Source organism: Hibiscus syriacus, unplaced genomic scaffold, assembly GCF_006381635.1.
Source record: "Hibiscus syriacus cultivar Baekdansim isolate YM2019G1 unplaced genomic scaffold, ASM638163v2 tig00008667_pilon, whole genome shotgun sequence".
Classification (NCBI taxonomy): Eukaryota; Viridiplantae; Streptophyta; class Magnoliopsida; order Malvales; family Malvaceae; genus Hibiscus; species Hibiscus syriacus.
In genome coordinates, this window is record NW_024062171.1 from 39,848 (window position 1) to 53,981 (window position 14,134).

Consider the following 14,134-nt stretch of genomic DNA (forward strand, 5'->3'; position numbering starts at 1 on the left):
GTGATAAGGTGAGATTGTTGAGGGGTGAAATGTGTGAATTCTAGATTGATAATTTTATCAAAGTACAGGGGCATTAGTGCCATTAAACCATGTTCGAAAATTGGGAGTATAAAACATGTAATTGTGGTGGGCGTGGTTTATATATTCAATCCACATGCATGAAATCAGAAAGTCCCAAAAAAAAAGGATATGCAGTGGCTTAAGGAAGTCCTACCATCTCACCTTTTTGAAATTTTAGGTAATATTATGGTATTCGTCCCTGAACATTTTTAAAGCCCAAAATGCTATTTGAAACATTATTGTTTCAGTCTCAAATAAAGCCATTAAGAATAAGCAGATAGCACAAGTTAGGTCCCAAATCATCAATTACTTCTATGTCTCGCTGTATGGTAAAGAACGAAGTTTACCAGTTAGAACAAAAATGTAAGGAAAGAAAACAAATGGGACCAGAGAAGGGGAGAAAGTAAGGTTTGAAACACCTGCAACAACGATTTCTGAAAGCGTTCGATTCGATTCAGTATAAAAATAAACATTAAGAACGAAAGCATGTCTATATTTCCTGTGTAGCTACCTACTTAATGTACTGAGAAATCCACTTGAAACCATCTCCGTAACCCATTTTACGAACAATGCTACACATGAATACCTCGAGGGGGCGGACGTTCGAGTCTCCCAAATTGATCTTACCCTTGCCTGTAGTGAAATTGGTCAGGCCAAGGTGATAGCGCAGCTCATCTTCAGAGGCAGCGTATGGTATATCGATCTTGTTGCCCAAGATGAGGAACGGAACGTTAGCTAAAGATTCATCTGAGAGAAGAGCGTCCAACTCCCTTTTCGACTCGGCAAACCTTTCCTTGTCATAAGCATCCACCAGGTACACAACCGCATCCACCTACAAACAAATTTCGTATCACTTTCGTTATGCTCTGCATTAAAAAGAAAATAGTAAATGTTTTGGCAATCATGCTCTCCTTCATAACATGGCACTGGTTATAGCTGAGCCTCTGAAAATTTGCAAGGCCTTTTTAGAGCAAAAGAATCAGTGTATGTATAACTGAAGACTGAAATAAAAAAGAGAAAAATCCAGTTTCGTTTTCCGGTTGTAATCTTGACAGAGCGAAAATATATGGTGTGCGGTGAGGTACTATCATCAAAGCACCCTTTTCCGAAATTAAAGACTCTATCAGCGAACTCCGCATTCTTATTCTTTGCCCCTCATGAATCAGATAATCACAAGAACTATTATCTGGGATTATAGAGGCACATTCGGAAAAAAGACTATGACAAGAACAAGAAGCTCCGGCAATCATTCAGATCCTGAAGTTGAATATAAAAAAGGTAGCATACTAGACGAATACTACAACTAAATTATTGACCATATTCAATCATAGTTGAACAACGGATTAATGCGTTTACGACTTATCACCTAATGTTCAAATCATAAAAGATGCCAGTCATATACTAATGGAATCTATTCTCTACAACCTGAATAAATACTTTAAAAAAAGGAGCAAAATAGCAACTAAACATTGGATGAGAAAGGCATAGTTTGTCTAAACACTGAACATTATCACATGGATTTTCAGCTAAAAGAAATGCTATGTTACTCGGCTTCGAGTGCGAGTGCTGGACTAGTATCCAACACAATTGTTGTTAAATTTATATTTAGAGGATGTCCAGAGATCATATTCATATCCTCGTATGCTCGTAAGCGTCCGACACAGGATTCAGGCACGAGCATCGGACACGGGTACTTCGAATCTGAACAACATAAAAGAAATGTACCTTGGCGTAGTAATCTTTCCAAACTCTTCGAGCAATCTGATGGCCACCCAAATCAAAAGCCTTAAACTTGATTTTCCCAATACTCAATTCCTCGGACGTTGGATGCTGTGTCGGCTGATGCTGAACTAATCTCTGCAAAATCCCATTACCAACATCCATTAAACACCAGATTTCAATCATCTTATTAATGAAGAAAACAATCAACCAATCCGTAACTATTTTTACTCTATTTTTCCCGAATAAATAACAATTTAAAACCCTTCCAGCTAAAAGGACTAATCTCAACCAAATTCCATCAACAGTAAAAGAGAGAACAAGATGCATATCATTAATTATTCTGAATCAAATTAGATCAGACATATAGAACTATAAAAGAAAACCCAATAATATCAACACAAATCTAGTCCCCTAAAACGGTGTATTGATATGGTTTATGAAAAATACCTCATCTTTGAGCATATGAAGCAGCGTGGTTTTGCCGGCATTATCAAGCCCTAAAAACAAGATCTTGGCCTCCTTTTGCCATAACCCCAGGGAAGCAAGGATCCCATAGAACCAATCGAAGATAAACATGATTTAATTCCTCCAGTAGAAGTAATTTTTGAATCTTCAATATTAACAATCAAATTGCTTGTTTGATGGATGGGGGTATAAAATAGAGGGTGAGTTGGTGAGTCACTGAGTTGATCCGAGTTTGTACCCATCAAAGTGCTATGGATCGGGGGTAGTTGGCCACAAAGGACGAAATCTGGGCCGTTCAAATTATGGAATGAATGGATCTGCTAAAAGTGGCCTGTTTCGCTTAATATTTTGTAACGACCATGTAGGTATATTATGAATCGAATCTAACTGGATGGGCACAGGTCTGGTTCAGGTTTTGGTTAACTTGATCTGACTTAAAAGTTTCACATACTTCGTCCAATCCGATTCGATAAAAAAAATATACATTTTACTCTATTCAAATTTAATTTGATTTTTTGAGATAAAATATGAACCTCATATTATTGTAATTATTTCTAAATATATAAGATAAAATTATATTTTTTCCTGATCAGGTGGGATTGGATATTTTTTACCCTAAACTTGAACTCGACCCGATTCAACTCGGACACAACCTTTAAAAACCCGACTCAACCCGACCCAAGCCCGATTCTTTTTTAAAAATTAAAACTCGAATCGGGTTAGATCGAAATCCGTCGAGTTCGAGTCCTATACTCGTCCCCAACTGTTACGCTAACACAAGGGATGAATGAGGGGAAGATTATAGCATCTTTGCTAGCAGTTATTACTGCCACAAACAGTTGATACTCAAATGGTAAGCCGTTTATAATAGTAACACTCTGATCAAGATCAGATATAGTACTCCCACATGCTGCAAGAGCATCACAAATCCCATTGATTTTAGTAAGATACGATTGCATACTGTCCTCACCTTTCTTGATAGATCTGATCTTGGAATGCAGGCTCATCATACTCATTGTCGACCGATTTGCAAAATACTTCAGCACCGTTGCCCAAACATCAGCTACTGATTTAGCTCCCACACACTGAGGCAATATCTGATCACTGATAGTGGAGATCAACCAAGACGCCAGTGCACTTTCTTGTGCAACAAAGGTTTCATAATCATCATTAAGGACAAGGTTACCTTCCGAATCTAGCACCATTGAGCAATCGTTTCAATCGGTGGCTCCGAACTGTTACAAGCACTTGCCGCTTCCACAGTAAAAAATTCATCTCATCCAAGACAATGTTGATTCGCTTATTCGTGAACATCCGGACATGACGCAATGATTCTCCAAGATCTAGCGCCGACGCAGTGTTCATCTCGATCAACAAAGAAAATAGGAAGAGAAGACTCCTTGAGCACGAACAGCCAGAAGGAAGAAGACAACTAGAGAAAGAACCAAGAAAACCTTAAGTGAGCAGCGGAGAAAAAGAAGATGGCTCCAAGATCAGAAGGCGAAAGATACCATATTAAGAAAGCAACTAGAGAATAGAAATGGGAAAGATATTCTTTAATATTCAGTGGATAATACTCTCATTATCATTGACAATATACATACAAGAGTATAAAGGAGTAAGCGCACCTAATCACTCTAACAGATTAGGTTTTGCCAGCTAACTACTCTTACAACAGCTACCAATCTCTAGAATACTCCAATATCATCATTCAAAGTGAATGAAATCCTCAAAATGAACATACGCCAACAAAGATCAGATGCTTCAAATGAGGTGAATGTTGAAGAATGGAAGACACCTCTTTACAACTGACTATTCTCTAATGGTTCAAATTGCAGAACTCTGGTAAATTATCATCCTCTTCATTAAGCATCTGCAGGAAACCACATATGAAAAAAATAATCACAGGCAGTAAAACATCATTGAATGATCAGCATAGGCTGCATAGCTGTGTTCAGCATTCAGCATACTATCATCTAAAAACAATAATGTTGCTGCTTAGGTTTCAACTGAGGGCCTTCAGTGTATAAGACCGACGTGACGACCACTACAACACAACAACTTATTAATCATTGATAATCCTTGCTTTTGTTATTTTCCTACTAGCTTTATGGTGGTGTTGTAACCTTTTCGTTTATTAATAAAAGTTAAGCTTAAAAGAAGTCCGAGTTGAAGGAAAATGGAGTGTTCATCATGGCATTACAATGAAAAGGGATGCTGTCCCAATTCCACATCTCTTTTATCTTGGCGACAACTATATCTTCTTCCAAACTAATGTTGGAATAAATAATTATATGCATTCATTATATGTATATATGCATGGTTTAATGTTGGCGACCTATACAGGGTTTCAGACAGTGTTTGAGTTAAGATTGAATTAATAGGGGGTTAATTATGGTTTAAAATAAATAGGGTCTTTAAAATTGAATAGACCATGAAATTTAAAGGAATTCTGGTTTAATTTCACTAATTTTAAAACTGAAGGGCCTTAAAGAGTTATTAAACCAAAAATATACAAGACAGTTTCATTTTAAAACTTAAAAGGGTTCAAAAATATGATTAAACCAATAAATTTTGGGAGAGACAACAACTTAATTGTAATGATTTTGGTATTTCCATCACATTTGGACTTTTGAAAATTGGCATTTGGAATGAAAATGTTTACTATTTCGTACATCTACTTTTTATATTTCAATTTTTAACCACATTTTTACACAATAATGCCAAACACTTCAAGTTTCTCAGAATTCAAAACACTGCTTCTTCATGTTCTTCCATTGGGGACTGCATAAATTGACTCACTAAGCTTACTGCAAAAGCTATGTTTAGCCTTATATATGATAAGTAAATTAACTTGACAACCAACCTTTAGTATACTTCCCTTTATCAACTGATTTCAACTATAGCTATACATACACATATTCCTAGTACAATCAAACATTACAGTTACAGGTCGAAAGAACTTTTCGATGCAGTTGCCTTGTCCATGGCATCCTTCTTACTACGATCTTCACTCGACGTATCGAGAGAAAACAGTAAAGGTTTAGGAGGCAGTTCAAGGGGCTCAACTTCATTTTCAAGCATTTCCAACACATTTCTCATCGAAGGACGATTAGTGGGGTTCATTTGTATGCACCAGAACGCAACCATTATCAGTTTCCTCGCAATCTTTTCGTCAACTTCTGTCACGTCTTCCAACTCCATGCTCTCCCCTCGATCGAACCGATCATATATCCATGACGGGAAATAAATCTGACTCGAATGTTCCACTGATGCATTCAAATTCTTTCTTCTTCCCACCATTTCCATTAACAACATCCCGAAACTGTAAACATCAGCTTTGTATGAGATGCTTCCAATATTTTTGTAAAACAATTCAGGAGCAATGTACCCCATTGTTCCACGAGCGGCCGTGAGAGAGATGATACTGTCATCGACTGAGTATAGTTTTGCAAGTCCGAAATCAGAAACTTTAGGGACAAAGTTTTCATCCAGGAGAATGTTGTGCGGCTTTATGTCGAAATGTAGAATCTGCATTTGACACCCCTTGTGCAAGTACTCGATCCCTCGAGCCACACCGAGTGCAATCTCCAACAGGTTTGGCCAGCTTAAAGTGCAGGTCTCTTTTGAGAATATGATCTTGTCCAACGATCCATTCGCCATGAAATTATACACAAGAGCTTGTCTCGATCTCTCGACGCAGAATCCGATAAGTTGCACCACGTTAACGTGATGAATCCTTCCGATGGTAGCAACTTCGCTGATGAAATCTTCTCCGTTTGCTTTGGATTTGCTCAACACTTTGACCGCCACCAACCGACCGCTACGGAGCTTTCCTTTGAACACGGAACCAAACCCTCCCTGTCCTAGTTTAACTTTGAAACCTTCTGTCATTCTTTTGATTTCAGAGTAAGAGTACCGGATAGGCATGAAATTGTTTTGACTTTGAAGGAAATTTTCAATGCTATCATCCATTGATAAGTGTCTTCTCCTTAACTTGTGTGTAACAAGTGCAATCAAACAACATATCCCCAACAAGTTCTTGCTAATATTATGCCTGTTTCCCAAAAAGAAGCACACACGCAAGATTATATATCAGCACTCATTAAGTTTGCAAGTAATTATCCAATTATTTACTAACCTTATCATTTGTGTTTGAATTTTGAATTATTTCAAAATGACGTGATTAGTAATGCATGTAAACACACGTGATTGTAATGTCACCCTTCCATTTACGATTTACCACCCAAGTGATATAATAAGATTAAATGCCTAAATTTTTTTATAACCTATCTACCTATAGTTATTAGGGGGACAAGACGTGCATACATAATAATATCATAAATAGTTGGGAAAGTAAGAAGTACCTGATATTGCCAGAGAAATAGTTGGGAAAGTAAGAAGTACTTTGAGAATCAGGTTTGAAGACCAAAGACTGCCTGGTACATACCAGAGCACGTCAACGCCTTTCAAGAGGTTTTCGTAAATATCAGAAGTGGATAAGCCACTAATATTGGAAAGCATGAACGGGAACTGCGCTACAAATCTGCAGGAGAGATGGAAATCGGACATGTTTAAATAATACCCCGGAATGAAGAAGTAGCTGTAGGTCCATGGAGAGGAAGAGCTAATGGTTTGGCAACGAGAAGCATCAACATAAACCGAAGAGTTCATCTTTGTCGTGCAATTTACCACATACATGGTGGAAGCTGGGTCTATTATATCTTCATAATAGTTGTTGTAAAAAGGTATAGAACTGCGAGGAATCGAGCAGTTACCATCCACCAGACTCGCATCCACAAGTCGAAGCCTTTGGTTAACGTAAGAGATGTCTAGGACATAAAATTTCCCATATTTCATGGGAAAACTGACCGTGCGGTTTCCCTTGCACTCAAGTTCAAACCTTTTGTCACCGCACTTGTGAGGCTGACCTTTCAGTCGAAAAGGCCATCTGATTTCAACGTTTCCACACAAAGAAGGGCCGCACTGGTTGCTTTTGCCTGGTCTAGCATCGGAAACATCCGCAGATAGATATAAAGTAAGGGCCAAGAAGCTAAACAAGAGATGTTTGGGGCTTAGCATCATGAAGTTCCGGTGGAACTCCGATGAGGAAATAAACAATGGGATGTTCTCTTTAATCTTCACTGCCAATCATTTATTCTGTGGCTGTAACTGAAAGCAACATCTTCCTTTGAAAAGTCAGCCAACTAATAAAGCAAAAGTTGGAAAAAAGTTCAATATAAGTCGGTCATTGGACTTGAGCATTTACTATCAGACTGCGACTGGACGGCCGACGGGTCCCTTCACGGCCCCTCAGTGCAAGGAAAGTAGTAATTGACAAGGTTGACTTTAAAGTCTTTGTTGACTGTCTTGTCACCGGTTTTACAACGGAAAAGGAAACTTCCGGGAAGCTGACCAGAGAGCTATTTCCATGAAGACATGACAAAACATTGCTATTGGTATAAGCAGACACTTGCTATTTCCATGAAGACATGACAAAACATTGCTATTGGTATAAGCAGACACTTGCTATTTCCATTCTATTGGATCACAACTTCAACCCTAAGATGCCTGATTTTGGCCTTTGATAACTTGTGCTCCAAGGAACAAAATGTTATTTCAATGACAACTGCAAGAGGAACAATGGGATACATTGCACCCAAGGTACTGTCTCGCAACTTCGGCACCGACTCGTATAAATCTGATGTTTTTAGTTTCGGAATGTTAGTGCTTGAAATGGTCGGAGGGAGAAGGAACATAGACATTACGATGGAGAATACAAGTCAAGTGTACTTCCCGGAATGGGCCTATAAGTGTTTGTAAAGATGAGGAGCTGAGGATCAGAATTGAAGATGAAGAACAAACAGGGGTAGCAGAGAAGGTCACCATTGTTGGCCTTTGGTGCATTCAATGGTATCCCGTCGACCGGCCTTCGATGAAAGAGGTGGTTCAGATGTTAGAAGGTGACTTGGATGTTCTTACAATGCCACCGGATCCTTTTGCATCAACAGATCCAATGAAGATGGTAGCCACCATACCTAGGAAGCCGGTTAACCGAGAGCTACCTGCTATATCCTAAATAGATGAACAACATCAAAATTAGAAATAACTCATTGATAATATTCCAAAACTATGAATATCAGTTTCATAGGATGATTATTGCAAACGTTGAAGATATTCATTCAAGCTTTGGTGCTTCAACGACATAAAAACTACCAAACCTGATAGAACAAACTTTCCATTTCCATCTTAGAATCTTCAATAAAATTAAAGCAACAAAAAAAAAACTTCCGATCTTCGCTAAAATCGGGTTCTGATTGTTCAAGATCCATGTATATTTCTTCGAGTAAATGCAATCTAAGTTTAGAGTTACCAGGTTTCGGCATTAAAACAAGGTAGTAGGCATCTTGTTTAACTTCCTCATACATGATTGATTATTCAAGTTAATGTTATGATTCAAAGTCTAAACCTTTCTCCCATCATTTCGATAACATAATGGTTCTGAAAGCCTCCCTTGGTTCCGAAAAGGACAGAATGTGGCCGAGAACATCATCCGGTAAGCCGCTGATCCTATTTATAAATATTTGACAGCATGTTTTGCAAGCTCTAGATCACGATAAGTTCACTCCAAATTATACAAGAAGTTATTCGGAAGTCTTGATGTGCGGAACAAACAACTTCACCCCAAGTTCTGCCCCTCGGGAGAAATTCGAAAGTCTTGATGTGCGGAACGAAGGAGATTTGAAAGGATATAACAGGTACCATTGGTGATTATTGCACAAATAACATGGTTTACTGCATAAAATTCTGTTCCTTTAATAATTGACTTTAAAATATGTAGATATAAACATAGTATCCATGGCTCCCATCAAATTTAGCATACATGTATATGATATTAAACTAGTTTACACCCACCACAGCAGCAGGAAGCCAATAATTAGCATACAAGTTGAACTTTGTGATTATCTTGAGGGAGATCACATGGGAAGATATAGTTTTTAAAACTTTGATTAAAATCGAGATCATAGACTCGAGTATAATGCCCTTCGGTATGATTGAAAACCCATACATGAACCACTTGTCCCAGGAAACAAAATCATGTTAGCCGGCCATTCATCTCTAGCAGCTTCAACCGCCGGTCGCATCGTCTCCTTTCGCATCGGTAACTCGGAGAGACATTGTATGAAACTCTTCAGTTTCCATGGAGAACATCATGATTGAATTTTCACATGTGGAGTGAGTAGCATTAGAGTGCGGATATTCCCCGGTCATCCAATAAAGAGTGTTATTGAGTATCACCGGCGATGATCCGAGTCGAACACCGTAAGGAAGGGTGCAGAGGGTTCTCCATTTGGTAGAGCCTAAGGTGAGTGTGGCATATTCATATTCAAGAATAATGTCTGTGCTGCTGCTACCCGTCCTACGACAATGGAGCAACCTATACTCTTGTGTTCGAGAGTCATAAAAGAATCCACAGAAACAGCCTATCTTATACGGATGGATCAGAGTTATCAATTCTCCGGTGATCGGATTTCCGACGTAGAATTCAGTTGAAGAACGAGAATACCTGCAAGATTTAAACAAAACCAACCCATTGCAAGAAGCAATGGGAACAACAGCTTGAACATCAAAAGCCCTTTCGATAAACAATGATGCCTCCTCATCATCATCATCGTCGCCGTCATCATCGTGAGGAAGAAAGAAATCCACTTTCCCGTACCATTGGTAAAAAGCAAAGACAGTAGGAGATTGTTGGAGATGTGCATGGGCAAAAGAAGGAGAGGAGAGGAGAGCATTCCATCCCCGGAAAATCAGTCGACACCTCCGCCACAGGTGCTCGGCGGGAGCCGCCTTAGTATTTCAATAACTAAATCATCAACGAGATATTTAAATTCTCTGACGTTACCATTATCAACCCTATGATACTTCAGATTCATAATCAATCTTCTGTAGATTCAATTTTCGTAATATTTAAAATATTAATAATTTAAAATTAATTAAACAAAAAATAGAGTTTAAAAGTTAAGTTTTACATTTTATATGAGTGACAAACTTTTAACTTAAGCAAATTTTATTATCAAATTACAATTCCAAAAATTATATTTTTAATAAATTATTTCATTTAAATTCACTCACTTAAATAATTCTAACTTAAAAAAAGAATTTAATATGTGTAGACAATGTTTTAAATAATTATTTATCGTATTAAAATTGTAATTCTTTTTTTAAAAAATGCTTAATATAAAAGAATTCTCAAAATGTATTGTTTTATTTAGTTGTCTAATTTTTTTTGGTCATTATAAATGTTAACGTTATCAACATTATCGTTGTAAGTGCCTAATATATCATTATCGTTAAAAAAATTCTTTATCTCACACATGTCGTGTCGCGTTTGTAAAGCTTCATTAAGATTGGGTGATATCATTGTCTGATGAAAGCTTCATATTTTTCTTCACTTCCTTGTCTTCTTCATATCTTCTTCTTCCCGTTTTTCTCCTCCTTTGCAAAGTAAAGGTGTTAACTTTATCATTTTCCAGTCTCTAACTTGTGCTCTAAAGGTAAGAATCATAACCCTTGCATTTCAAGCTTTGGTTCAAGCTCTCAAACCACCCATGTCACCATAGTTTTCAAAACATGTTTTAGAAAGGTTTAAGAAAACTAGATCGTTCCAACCCCTTTTTTTTAGATATTTCTAGTCTTAGAAAGTGTTTTTAAAACCCTCCTTAATCCCTAGCAATAGTTAGTAACCTTTGCATTTGGTTTTGTTTAGTGCAAGAGGTTGGAGAAGGCTCCAAAGCTAAGGGGAAGGAAAAGCTTACTTTGGGCTGAGCTTTTGACGTTTCCAGCAGTATAACATCAAAGGTAACTCACTCTTGACTCAACTATACCATATGTAAGTCATTTAGATGAAATGTAGTAGGTTGCATAAGCTTAAAGCATCTCCAAGGTAGATTTCATATTTTAGGGTTATAAACATGTTTAAAGCCCTATTTATTCTCCTTTGTATCTCCATAAAACATTAATAATGTTTGGGATAGTAGAAAAGGAGTTTTTGCACCTATTTTATGCTCTCTGCAGGTTGAGTTTCGATACTTGAGGGATAGTATCGAAAATTGTTCGTCTTCTCGGGCAAACCCGTGAGTTTCTGGGCAAGAGTATCGATACTCTTTCAAGAGTATCGATACTTTGGGTCATAGTTTCGAAACTCCCAGAAAGTTTCAAAACTAGGCAGAACAGAATGTTTAAAAGCATCGGTACTTATATAAAGTATCAAAATTTTGCATGAGTATCGATACTCTTAGGATAGTATCGATACTTTTGGTCTGTTTTGGACAAAAAACCCATTTTTAAGGGAATTAGACTCGAGGTACCACAACACTTTAGTATATCCTTAAATAAAACTTCAAGCAAGAACAATAATTAATATCAGAACAATAGAAAAAATAGTTAGGTTTACATAAAACTAACCTTAGTTGACGCTCGGGAAACAATCATGACACTTGAATTCCTTTTAGTAGAAATATTATTGTCAGTGGATCCAAGTCAGTGCCACGACACTATATCAACCGATTGGGCGCAGATGCCTCAAGACTCGACGAAGTAAGTCGGTGGGTGTACATTCTGATGCAGAATTTCGGATTTCACCCAGGAGTACTCAATGGTGCTTCAGCAGTGCTAGAGGGTTGCGTGAGCTCCGAGATGTAGAATCCCTTAGTCGTACCATGATGCGAGCCACAGATTAGCAGTCCAGTAGTCGTATACTCAGATCTGTGCCAGTTGCCATTTCATGTAGTGAATGCATATGTATAGTACAGTTTTTAGGGAGGTACTGAGCTCGTAAGCTCAGCGTTCGGAATGTATTTCCGTGCGCAGGTTCATAGGGGCAAATTGTGGGGAGCTATCGTCATCAGATATTCTAGTGCAATATAGCAGATTTCCAGAGACCTCTCAGAGTACGTCTTGAGTCATCTTTAGAGAGCATGTACTGTTATGGACCTTGTTATGTATTCAGTCGTAACTTTTTTGAAACTTCGTATTTTGTATTATTTGGCAGATGTATTTTGGAAGCTCCCTATTATTTGTAAACCTAATTTATTATTATATTTTTATATTACATTATGAATGTTTAAAGTTCAGAGATTTACAAGCAGTTTTAAAAGAAAATTTTTTGTCACTATTTCAATAGTCTCGTGTAACATTGTAATCCATGGATCTTCGGGTAATACAACCATAATAACTTTTATTTTCATTAATTATTGCTTCCCTTATTTTCCTACTGACATTATGCTGGTGTTGTAACCTTTTCATTTATTAATAAAAGTTCTGTTGAAAACATTTTTGATATTTCGATATAACAAATTAAGTTAAATGAATTTTAAGATTTTACAAATGATTTTACAATTTATATTCGATTCAATTAATCGAATATCAAATTATTACTCCAAGTTTTTCAAGATCAATTTTAATCCTTACTAAATGTGTAAAATTGTGATTTGTACTTAAACTATTTTTGAAACAATTTTCACAAAGTATTTTGAACCAAAATCAAGCCTTAAATCAATTATTCAAGGTGATGCACCGATGCATCAAACCATGCATCGATCCACCTATGAATATATTGAACATCGAACGCATTTCATGCACCGATGCACTCTCCATGCATCGATGCACTCTGGATATTTTCAAAACATCGAATGCATTTGATGCATCGATGCACCAGCCATGCATCGATGCACCAGACTATTTTTCAAACATCGAATGCATTTTATGCATCGATGCACACTTGGTGCACTGATGCACTATGTGTTCCAACGGTTAAAATATTTGAATTTTACACTGATGCACCGATGCATCTATGATCATGCATCGATGCATGAGACGCTCCACCTAGAAAATTAATTGTTTTCACACACTAACGGCTCTATTATCTCCACTAACTATCACCAACGTTCAGAATTGATTCAAGGAGTATTTAAACAAGTTTAGAAGCCATTGATCAACAAGAAGAAATAACAAGAAACAAGAATCAAGAGAGAATCAAAGAGAAAACATCAAACCTCAAGTTTGAGCATTTCAAGCCTATTTTCATTCAATATTCATTTTGCTTTCAAGAACACTTATTGTGCTCAATTGTATTTATTCTTGAGTGTTCTCTCTTTGTTCTAGAATTATGCAAACATCTTACCTTGTGAGGTTTTCTTGTAAGTTTGCAAATTTGTAATCTTCTCTTTGGGAAAAAGAGTGTTCTCAAGAATTGGGATATATTCTTGAGGGATTGTAAGGTTATCTCTTTGGCCTCAAAAGAAAGAACAAATTAGTGAATTTGTTGGAAAATCCTTAGTGTGGATAGCTAAGGTAGTGGACGTAGACTTTGTTTGAGAAAGTCGAACCATTGTAAATCGCTGCGCAATTTCTTTCAATTTTCTGCAAAAGCTTCCACCAAAATTTTAATTGCCAATTCACCCCCTCTTGGCCGATTCCGTCGATCGATTAACTCAACAAGTTCATCTTAGCAAAAACAAAAACAAAAAAAGTCTGAGTTGAAGGAAAATGGGGGTTTTCATGACATTACAATCACAAGAGATGCAACCCCAATTTCGAATATGATTACATGCAGGAACAAATCATTAACCACAAAGGCAGGGAAAACATTGATAATTACTGTCCAAAATAAAGCAATATCTTTAATCAAGTTTCGGCAAATGATATCCAGAATTTAATCTACCAAAATCTGCAGATACAACTAACAATATTCAACACACATCTATTCCACATATATTTTGGATAAACCGGGATAAAAGTTGTTTACAGAGATCACACTTTTGGTGTAACCGGTAAGCAGAAGCTGCCCTTTGTCATAGTGAAACCGCTCAATCCCCTCCAATTC

The 14,134-nt window shown here is 37.2% G+C and overlaps 2 protein-coding genes and 1 non-coding gene across 3 annotated transcripts; all 3 read right to left on the bottom strand.

Moving 5' to 3' along the window:
• Nucleotides 1–454: 454 nt before the first annotated feature.
• On the bottom strand, nt 455–2,444 carry LOC120202358 (GTP-binding protein SAR1A-like). Its single transcript, XM_039202794.1, has 3 exons — nt 2,230–2,444; nt 1,786–1,917; nt 455–892 (listed from the first exon to the last, which is right to left on the bottom strand). The coding sequence occupies exons 1-3, from the start codon at nt 2,356–2,358 to the stop codon at nt 572–574; spliced, it is 582 nt and encodes a 193-aa protein (XP_039058725.1). The 5' UTR covers nt 2,359–2,444; the 3' UTR covers nt 455–571.
• LOC120202365 lies at nt 1,128–1,253 on the bottom strand. Its single transcript, XR_005523728.1, has one exon. It is a non-coding gene; the product is annotated as a small nucleolar RNA snoR83 (small nucleolar RNA).
• A 2,695-nt stretch (nt 2,445–5,139) lies between the features above and the next one.
• LOC120202357 (rust resistance kinase Lr10-like) lies at nt 5,140–6,700 on the bottom strand. Its single transcript, XM_039202792.1, has 2 exons — nt 6,615–6,700; nt 5,140–6,304 (listed from the first exon to the last, which is right to left on the bottom strand). The coding sequence occupies exon 2, from the start codon at nt 6,220–6,222 to the stop codon at nt 5,194–5,196; it is 1,029 nt and encodes a 342-aa protein (XP_039058723.1). The 5' UTR covers nt 6,223–6,304; nt 6,615–6,700; the 3' UTR covers nt 5,140–5,193.
• Between the last annotated feature and the right edge of the window lie 7,434 nt (nt 6,701–14,134).